The 10379-nt window shown below is 44.9% G+C and overlaps 1 protein-coding gene across 2 annotated transcripts in view; it reads right to left on the reverse strand.

Annotated features, from left to right (window-relative positions):
* Positions 1 to 7406, reverse strand: part of IL2RB (interleukin 2 receptor subunit beta) — a 29346-nt gene extending 21940 nt beyond the window's left edge. The window contains exons 1-5 of one of the 2 annotated variants that reach the window (XM_084809744.1): positions 7300 to 7406; positions 5692 to 5829; positions 4813 to 4918; positions 3435 to 3518; positions 838 to 952 (exon numbers count right to left, since the gene is read on the reverse strand). In XM_084809744.1, the coding sequence (XP_084665870.1) occupies positions 838 to 952; positions 3435 to 3501 (182 nt within the window). In that variant the 5' untranslated portion in view covers positions 3502 to 3518; positions 4813 to 4918; positions 5692 to 5829; positions 7300 to 7406. The remainder of the gene's footprint in view (positions 1 to 837; positions 953 to 3434; positions 3519 to 4812; positions 4919 to 5691; positions 5830 to 7299) is intronic. The other variant, XM_084809742.1, reaches the window with a different exon arrangement.
* Positions 7407 to 10379: the final 2973 nt, after the last annotated feature.

Below are 10379 nucleotides of genomic sequence, written 5' to 3' on the forward strand. Positions count from 1 at the left end.
AAGTTCTCCAAATCAACAAATGTGGGTGTTCATTAGGGGAGATGTACATGCAAAAATCAGCATACAAAAATGCATCACATTAGGGAACATTGCTTGCAAAAATGTGTATATTCAGGAAAAACTGTGTACAAAGTATTAGGAGAAATGAGCATGAAAATACATAAGGATTTTTGTGCAGATTTTTTTTTCTGAATTTGCAAATGGATGTGGGAATGGGACAAAACCAAACTGAAGGTTGGAGAAATGAAAAACTGAGCGAAACCAAAATTGACAGATTCATCCATCCCTAAGATTGATTAAGCAGCCCAAGCTCTAGACTAGCTTTCCCCAATCTGGTGCCTTCCAGATGTGTTGGACTACAACTCCCAGCATCACCCAGCCAGCATCACAGTCTGGGGGATGCTGTGAGTTGTAGTCTTACACATCTGGAGGGCACCAGGTTGGGGAAGGCTAATCTAGGAAAACTCTTGAAGACAGGAACTGCTATTTGCCAGGGTGAAGGGACATGCTTATTCAGCTCAAGAAGTCACTAGAAGTACTGAACATTGAAAGTGAATAATGGCTGTTTCAGTCATTTTGCCAGTCTCCCATTTCCTGGCTAAACTAATGGAACAGCTCAAGACACTGGCAGACTCCATGAGAGTCATTGGACGCAAGCATTCTATATATCTTCTTGACAATGAAAGCCTTCTTAGAGAAAGGATGCTGTGTGTGTGATCCTTTGCTTTGACAAATGGCTTCTGTAGGCCTAGGAATGCAGGAGGCAAGACGACGGGGTTGATATAGACAAACAAGCCTGTTCTTTACCATTCTAAATGCATTTCGCTAATTACTCACCCATAGTCGACAGAAGCTGTGAGTTGGCATTGCGCTCCTGACACATTTATCATCGGGGCCCAAGAGCAAATGACAGTCTCCACTGAGTCGTACAAGCAATGCAGACTCGAGGATCCTGTTAAGGGAGAGGTGAAGGGAACGATCATCACGACATTTCATTCAGTGCTACATGGAAAATGCTGGGATGAGCAATTCTCCCAAGGGGGCATTCATGCAAGCCCAGCAAAACCAGAATTCGCTGTAATATCTGAGGTCTTCCTACCAGTTATATGGCAGCAGATGCGCATTTATGATCAAGTGTACACTTGACAGGTAGGTGCAGTCAATGCTGGCTCTCTAATTCCGGCACCTGCTATGCTATTCATGGTTCCATTCACATTTCACAGCAGGCTCAAAATTTTTTGGATATACACCTAAAAACATGTAGTGTGAGTGTGACTGATCTCTGTGACCATTAAACTGCTTCCTTTAGAACTGTGCTATTGGCTTCAGTGACTCCACTTTGCAATACGTGGTTTTGGTACGTGTGTATAAAGCCCTAAGCAATGCAGGACCAAGATACTGAAGACTAGGGATGCTGGAGAAATTTGAGATGGACTAAAATGAGCTCGGATTTCAAAGAATCTGACCTGCGGAATCCTCTGCGGAGCACCCCTCTCGTCAGACCGCATGGAGTCCGTGGACTTTTGGATTTTTTTTTACTTTCCTGAAAGGTATGCATATAAATTTGTAGGAAAATACGTACGTTTCTGCTGAGGAAACATTGAATGAAATGGGAGACAATACACTAAATGTAATGTACTGAGGTAAATTATGTAAATACTTACGTAAATATATATGTGCATTTTCCTGCATGATGGAAAAAAATATTTGCATCTGGCTTTTGGGCTGATGACGGAACAAAAGGCACCTGACAATCGGCGAAATGGAGCGGATTTTACACAGTCCGTACATCCCTACTGAAGTCATACCTCAATCCCCTACTGGCCTGCTCAGTTGCTTGGCTCATCAGGAGATACTCTCCTGGTGGTACCCACTATTTCATATGTCTGGTCCATTATGGCTCAGAAGAGGACCTTTAGTATCATATATTCTCTGGAACTCCCACTGGAAGCTGTTCTCGATCTGTTTTTCAGAAGGGCTCATTTGTCAGAAATAATGCACTATAACATGGGTGGGGAGCTACATCTTTGTTAGGGCCAATGCCCCCAGCCCTCCATCAGCTGGATGATGTCAAGGGGTGTGTCCATGCCCCCTGCCATCATCCTGTCCCTATCCACTGCACTGGCTGGAGCTCTGGATACCACTTTGTCTGGGGCCACTTTGCCTGTCTTGTATGCTCGCTAATGGAGGAAGGTGCCCCCAGCTAGAGGAGTGCTCCAACCATTGCCTTGGCCAGGGCCACTTTGCCTGTGCTGCACCTTTCCCCATTGGTAGCCTCCAGGGAGTGTGGAGAGTGGAAGATGTAGGGCCCACAGAGGAAGCCAAAGCCTCTGTAGGCCAGATGGGGAACCTCTGCTGGATAGATTAGGCTCATGGGCTGGAGGCTCCACATCCTTCAATATAATTTATTTTATAATCATGTGGGAACATTACGGCTTTCTTCCAGACCTAGTAGGAGAATGCAGTTCAGGTCATTGCTGTGAAAACCAATACCAGTTGATACCTTGCCACCCCCAGCAAAATAGCTATGGTTAGGATATGGATATGTACTGATGTTTCATTCCAAGAAGCCGCATCAGCAGCAAAAAATCAAATATGGGCAGTAAGAACTGGCCAGTGGCCTTTTGTGATGCGTCTCAGTGATTTTGCTCTTCATGGAGAAGAAATAGCCAGGGATGCATTGGAAATAGACTCCAGAGCCCACTGATCACCAATGTTTAGCAGTTCTTTAAGTCAGTCATGGTTTTTAGATTTTCTGCCTCCAAGGAAACCCTGTCCACATCAACTTGTCTATTGAAGTCAATACATTCTCTGTACATTGCAGAGGATTCTCGGGGTATGCTGTATGGAACATGCACATTGCTGGCAGTGCTGGGGTCAGGGGTCAGCATCGTTGGGCACCTGCTGAGGCCCACAGGGGGCCCACTGCCAATGCCTGCAGGCCTCCAGCCCTGCTAACTAACTCTCCTCCCTGCTGTCCTACCTGCTCATGTGTACTTTCCAAGTAAGCAAACAGTGACAGAAGCAAGAAGGAGCACCAGGCACTGCTCATGCCTCCCCTCCCCCAAATGGACAGTGGCATCAACAGTGAGGAAAAGGTAGACCCACTAAAGGCCTCTTTCCCAAGCCCCTCCGCCCAAACCTGGAGCCTGTACTGGGTTCTGGCCGGGCCTCTTAGGCCATATTATTGCTCTTACAGCATGCCTGAGAACACACTCAACAGTCTTTTATACACTGTGCATTGTACTGGAAGGTTGGTAGCACCTATCACATGGAAACCTGTCCACCAACACTGATTTTCTCATGGAGAAAGGTCTTGATAGCTTTCCAAGGTACACAGCTGGAAAACCACTGAGTGTATGCAATCCTGTCCATCCCCCCTACGTATAAATTCCTAGTATTCATTCTGGAATATGTGGGGGAACCCAACTTACCCTGTCCGGCTCCTGATGCCAGCACGAATGACAGAATGCACAGCAGGATGGCAGGGCTGGTCTTCATGACTGCAGAGTGAAATGCTAAGAGAGGCAAAAGAGGCAATCAAAATGGAGTCCTGACCACAAACATGTATACCTCTCTGGGGAAGGGACCTTAGCAGCAGCAGTAATTTTAGACCCTGGACTTAATGGTCTTATTGGAGGTGGGAGTGGCTTTCGATGGCCCTGTGTTCACATGTAATTTTGGATTTTAACATGTATTCGTGGCACCATCTTGACTACAGGAACAAAATGGAGTTTGCTTCTGCTACCTTGATGTTAAACACATTTATTGAGGAATAACCATCATTTTGTTGCAGAAAAGGCCAATCTATTTTTATAATAATAATAATAATAATAATAATAATAATAATAATAATAATAATATAAGCATCTGAAACTATGCATGTGCCAGCCTGGCTGTCCCCAGCTGCAAAAGCCTTAAAAAAAATAATAAGGAAGAAAAGGTGCTATGGCAGCCCCAGTAAGCCTCAACATACCCATGCTGTCCCAGGTGCTCTCCGGGCCTGTTTGTAGGCTTTGTCACCTTCCTCTCTCTGAGTGTTCATTTGGGGGCCTCTGGGCTGCTGGGCCCTGGACTTTGGCCCTGAGGGCCAGCCCTAGCTGCACCACTCTTTCACAATATGACTGCCATTCGTGAGGATAGTTAGCAGGGCCAGCTCTATCATTAGGGAGAGTGAGATGGCTGCTTCAGTCAGCAGGGGTTTTTTTTGGTGTCATGAAAAGGTAGCAAATGGTTAGTTATTAACTGATGAGTACTATTAGGTTGGATCCCGTCCGAACATGTCCCATGGGTCTACTCTAAGTATGACTAAGTCTGGATCCAACCTACTGGATTTGTACTGTCAGAGAGGAGGAGAGGCGCTTATGCGATTTTCTGCCGCAGGTGCCAAAGTAAGTTGGCTGGCTTTTGATACTATCTGTATTCACTCAGTGGGATGCGTGTGGGGGGCACCATTTGCCACTCCATCTCAGGTAGCAAAATGCTTTGGGCCAGCCCTACCAGTTAGATAAATGGTTCTCATCAAAGGTGAGGCTGAAAAATATCATGGGTAATATAGGCTATCTCCTGACCCAAGTCCCACTGCTCCAAGGTCTTTAGATGTGGAGCGGTATACAAATACTGTAAATAAAATAAATAAAATAATCTTATCAAGAGAAGATGTTATTCAACAGATTCTGTGCAGATGTTTCATATTTCTCATTTCCTGGGTATGTTCTCAGTAATTACCTACTAACCAGAAACGTTGACATTTAAACTCTTACTGGAAGGTTTCACAATAAAAACTGTCTCGGAATGAATGATTCTACTCACCACTGAGAGCTATCTGGGCAGCAGAACATTGTTCAACATCATTTAGAACCGTTTCTTTGTCACCATCAGGGATAGGAACTTATGGAAAACATGGTATCTCATCAGGCTAGGGACAGAAAGATTTGTGGGATTAGCACGAGAGGAACATTCATTCATATATTATATTTATATCCCACTTGCCCACCGAACATGGCACTCAAGGCATCTTACCAATAATAAAATACAGATAAAAAAAAAATCTTAACTAAAAGATAGCAAAGAGTTTATCTTTAACAAGCATTTGGCTAAACTCTCATTTAGGCCCTTAAATAACCATTCCTATCCCTTTAGCTTGTTTGCTTTTCAGAGTCTTTCACACAGTTGTTTCATGTCTCATCTTTCAAAATGGTATCTTCTGAAGCTCTTCTCATATGTGTGTATTACATTTCCATACTGCCCAATAGCCAAAGCTCTCTGGGTGGTTCACAAAATTACACACACACACACACACACACACACACACTATAAATATACCATCTTTGTTGGCATGTATGTCCCACCATTTTTTTTTACATGAAATTGCTGTCTCTCCCCTCAGGAATGACATGGCCCTTGTGTGAAAGCAATGCTTAGAATTTATTCTATGAAGATAGCCAAGGTAGGAATAAACCTTCAGTTGGTAAAGAGCTACTGACAAGGTGGCCTCTTATGCATTGCTGAAAAAGAGGAAACGCATCACCCAAACAGAGGACACAAGAGGACACAGGGTTTGCATAAAATTGGCACGTGCTTATTTATATGTATAGGTGCAAATATAGGAATAATTATTCCCATAATTTAAATAGAAATACAATACGTCTCAGCATAGTGCAGAAGAATGTGGCCAAGTGAGCTGTGTACCTGCTTGGTCTGTCCAGGTGCTGACTGTGGATGGGCAACTTCAGGGCTGGCTCTCCCTTCTGATGGGTCTTTTATCTTTAACCTGGACCAGATAGTCCTTCAAACAGAGGAAGGCACCTTCAAATAGAGGACTGTCCCCTGTAAAGGACAAGACATGGCCACCCTAGCTACTGATTTCAGAATGTAAGAACCCAAACATAAGAACTTGCTTTCTAGATTTGACAAAAGGTCCATCTGGTCTAGCAAAGTCCATCTAGTTTGTTGGCTTGAAAGTCCTTCTAGTCCCTCTAGTCTAGTGCTCTGCCTCCAGAAGTGGTGCATCTAGTCTAGTTCCTCTAGTCTAGTCCCTCTAGGCTAGTGCTCTGCCTCCAGAAAAGGTGCATCTAGTCTAGTCCCTCTAGTCCATCTAGGCTAGTGCTCTGCCTCCAGAAGCAGCCAGTCAGATAAGTAGGCCATAATATAGTCCAACCTCCTGTTGCTTGTTCCCAGTATCTGGTGGTCATACTGCTTCTGAACACAGATGTTCCATTCTTAACCTAGATGGCTAACATAAAGCCCTATGCAGCCATTAAGACTGCACACCTGAAGGCTAAAAGGGTGGTGGCGGGGTGTGTGTGTGTGTGTGTGTGAGAGAGAGAGAGATAGAGAGAGTGTGCACACAGGCCCTGCCCCCAACGTCCCCATGCACACTGGCCCCACCCTACCTGTTCCCAACCTTGGCAGGCTGAACAGCGATGTCTGAAGGGGTCTTAATCTGGCCATTTTTCCTTGGGAGAAAAAGCTGCTGCAGGAGGCCCCATCCAGAATGTGCTCCCTATCCAGATTGTGCCCTGTGCCAGTTTTCTGCAGAAAAGCACCCCCCCTCCCTGGCTGCGTTTTGCCCCCCAAAGGCCTTGTTCCATGGGCAACAAGCAGCCAGGAGGGAGTGTTTTTCAGCAGGAAGCTGCTGCAGGGACCCAGCCTGGATCAGGAGAATGTTCTGAGGTGGAGCTCAGCTGCTGTTTTTTTCCTCCAAAATAAAAGCAGCCTAGTTAAGCACAATTGTTTAAAAACACACAACTATGCAGTTTGGCCCTCAGTCCCCTTGAAACCAATGGAACACATTAGTAGTGGCTAATTTATATTGCATTGCTTTCAATGGGATGCACAGCACAATCCTTTGCATATTTACTCACTGGGTTGGGTCCAGACTTAGTCATATATAGAGTAGTAATTGAAACCAAGGGGACTTAAGTGGGTCATGGCTAACTTCAGTCCCATTGATTTCAATGGGTAGACTCTATGTATCTAAGTCTGGATCTGACCCACAATGTCCAGTGAGGCTTATTCACTAGTGAGTGTGTTCAGGATTGCACAGTCTTAGTCATAACAAATGTTTCACAGGCTTGGGGTCTTTGGTTGACCAATCCTGACCTAGATAAGAGGTCCTGAACCTTTAACAGCTTTGTGGGTGGGGAGAAGTTGCAAAGTGAGGCTTCTCCTGTGCTGTGCCACAGTAAGCAAACAAGCCTTCTCAGCCACCCACAACCCATTTGCAAGTTTGTTGACAAAGCTTCTCTCTTAAGCCAACCTTATGTGGGGAACCTTTTTAATACATAGGTGCGTTACCTGGTTGTATCATTGTCCTCCTTGCTTCCCAATAATGCGAGTCAGGTTGGAGTTGCCATGCTGACACTGGACCCCCTCTCAATACTTAGATAGCTGGTCTCTTCTGTATGCAGCTGGAGGATTGCTAGCCTTATATAATAGACGACTGGCAGCATTAGGAGGGAGCCAGTTCTGAGTGAGCCTCTCGCATTTGTTCACTGTTGGCGCTTACCTTAACACAGGAAGTGACAGCTCCTTTGCCTTGTCAGAGTGAGATGGGGCCCGGAGTATCAATTGGGCTTGCAGGGCCGGTAACAAGAAAGTCCTAGACCTCACCACATCCCACTTCCTGATTGGTAAAGGTGATGTGAATGGGTGGGGAATAGAGAGTCAAGCGTCACAAAGGCACAGCGTAGAGAGTAGCCTGAGAGCGAAACTATGTGTAGAGAAAAGATGGACAATACATACTGCTCTCCAGATTGCTCTCTACTGAAAAGGCATAGCCTTAGGAAGGGAGAAAGAGCCTCAGCCATACCCTTGAACTTGCCCCTGAAGCCAGGAAGCCTTTTAGTTTGACACACTGCCAAGGTGAAACTGAAATGAGAGGCTCTCTGCCTTAAGACCGTTTCCGTGCCTGATCTGACCGAAGGTCCATCTGTGAGAATTCTCAGGGATGTATGAGAATTTCATTTCAGTTTGCATTGCATATCGTTTGAACTTGCCCCTCTCACAACCCTGAATGCAAATGTGAACAGGAGTGCATTTTCTCAAGAAATGTTTGCAAATTCTAAAATGTGTGATCACTTTAGAAAAGTGTGTATTTTGAAAAGTGTGCACTTTAAAATGCACATTTAAATATACATACATACATATTTCCACACTTCAGTCAATGGGGGGAAAGTGCAGACTTTTGAAAAATGTGCACAGAAATGTGCACTTTTCCCATTCAAATGACCCCCAAATCAGGTCACAAACGAGAATGGGAGTGAGACAATCTGAGCTACGAATTGGAGCATGGAGTGTCTAGGCGAAATCGAGCTCCCTGCTTCTCCCAGCCCTACCATTTAGTTGTCTAGTTTCCACCTGTTACATATCAGATGCCCTCCGGACATTTTGGATTTCAGCTGCCATCAGCCCCAGCCAACATTGCCAATGGTTAGGAATTCTAGGAGTTGTAGTTCAAAGCATCTTGAGGGCACCAAGTTGGAGAATGCATTGAGAATGACCAGATGCCACTGGGAAGCCACGCACAAGGGACAATGCTGATAGCCATCCCTTTCTGTTTGTCCCCAGCACCTAATAATCAGACAATATTCCCAGCCATGCAAACAGTTTAGCCATTCAATAAGGTGCCTATGAAGGTTATGGAGTGCTCTTCCTTGCAAGTTTTCAAGGAGGGGCTAGTCAGTGTCTGGGATGTTCGAGGTCTCCATCTTCGATGGGTGGCCGTCTCTTCTTGCAGTGTGATTGTAGGACCCATATAAAGAAGTGTCAGCGCTTCAACTGTTCAATGACATAAATGTCAAGTAAGTATGTGCATGTGTATGACCAAATGAGTTTTGAAGCTGGGGCAATCCCTATTTAAAAGTTCTGAGCAAGGTGGTTTTGAAATGACTAATTTGATTTTTTGAGCAGTTCAGCTGCAGGGCTAGAGACAGAAGAACCCAGGAATCCTTATGCCTGGGCTCTGCTCATACTAGTGCGGTGCCGAAATTTTCGATTCTTCCATTTTCGGCATTTCGTGGTGGGGTGGGGGCAAAATGAAAACTCTGGTGAAAGAGGCTGGGAGAGGTGAGAATTTCAGAGAATTTTCTCTTTGGGGAGGGGGACAGGGTTTCCACATACCTTTTTAAGTGTAGGCAATTCTTGAGGGGTCTTGTTTCTTTTCTTTTCTTTTTTTAAATACCCCCTGCATTTTCAGGAGCCCAGGTCTCTTCTCCAGCCTGGCAGTTCTTTCTGAACTCCCAGGAGACCATGTAACCTCACCCTCTCCGAAATTCTCCCCCTCCATGCGAAAGAGACAGAAAAAACAATGCTTCTTCCACAGGGAGAGAAAACGTTTCCAAAAATAGGGGGCAGGATTCGGCACAGCACTAGCTCATACATGCATGTTTTTCATTGCTTGAGGACTGCACCATAAGAACATAAGAAGAGCTGTGCTGAATCAGATCAAAGGCCAATCTAGTAGTCTACATTTTGTTCTCACCCTGGCCAACCTAATGCCTACGGGAAACCCACAAGCAGGATATGTGCGCAATAGCATCTCTCCCCACTAGTATTCCCCAGCAACTGGTGTTTAGAGGAATGCTGCCTCTAATAATGGTGGTAAGATATAGCCATCATCACTAGTAGCCATTGATGGCCTTATCCTTCATGAAATGATTAAGTGATGAGTTTGCATGCGTGAAAAAAAACCCCCACAAATCTATACTGCACTTCTACTTAAAAATGTCCAGTGCTGTTTACAATACGTCATGAAAAATAAATGGAGATAGATTATGATGGAATAATAATGAGGATGCTGATGATGTTTTTATTTATTTATTTATTTATTTAAGCTACTTATATATGACTTGATATCAAAAGATCTTCAAACCGTTTACATATGAAATTCATACAATATCAACGCCAACATAAAAACAATATAAAATAATGAATACATTAAGGATGAAATCCTATGGCTGCTAGACAGTCTAGACAGCCATAAGATTTTTCAGTTTCGAGCTTGGAGCCAGGGCTCCAACCTCAGTTCCCAGAAACCCAACTCCCACCCCTCCCCTGCCACCTCATAGGAGGCATGGTTCGTCGCCAGCTCCTCGCTCGTAAGAGCAGTGCGAAGCGGTGGAAAAAGGGGTGTTCCTGGGGGTAAGGAGGAGACCACAGAAGTGCCATTACAATACTTTCTATGTGCTACTCCGATACGCCCCAGTTAGACAGCCAAAATTGGCCATCTAGTCACAAACGCTGAGTGGCCAGAGTGCAGAGGAGAAGATCCCGTCCATGCTCCACCCACCCTGCATTTGATAGTCAGCTTTCCCCATAGGATTGTGCCCTAAAGACATTACAGAAACAGTAAAAACAGAGCTCTGCAATTACATGTC

Source organism: Heloderma suspectum, chromosome 7 (genome assembly GCF_057233095.1).
Source record: "Heloderma suspectum isolate Gila_16-S chromosome 7, 16-S_ref, whole genome shotgun sequence".
Lineage (NCBI taxonomy): Eukaryota > Metazoa > Chordata > Lepidosauria > Squamata > Helodermatidae > Heloderma > Heloderma suspectum.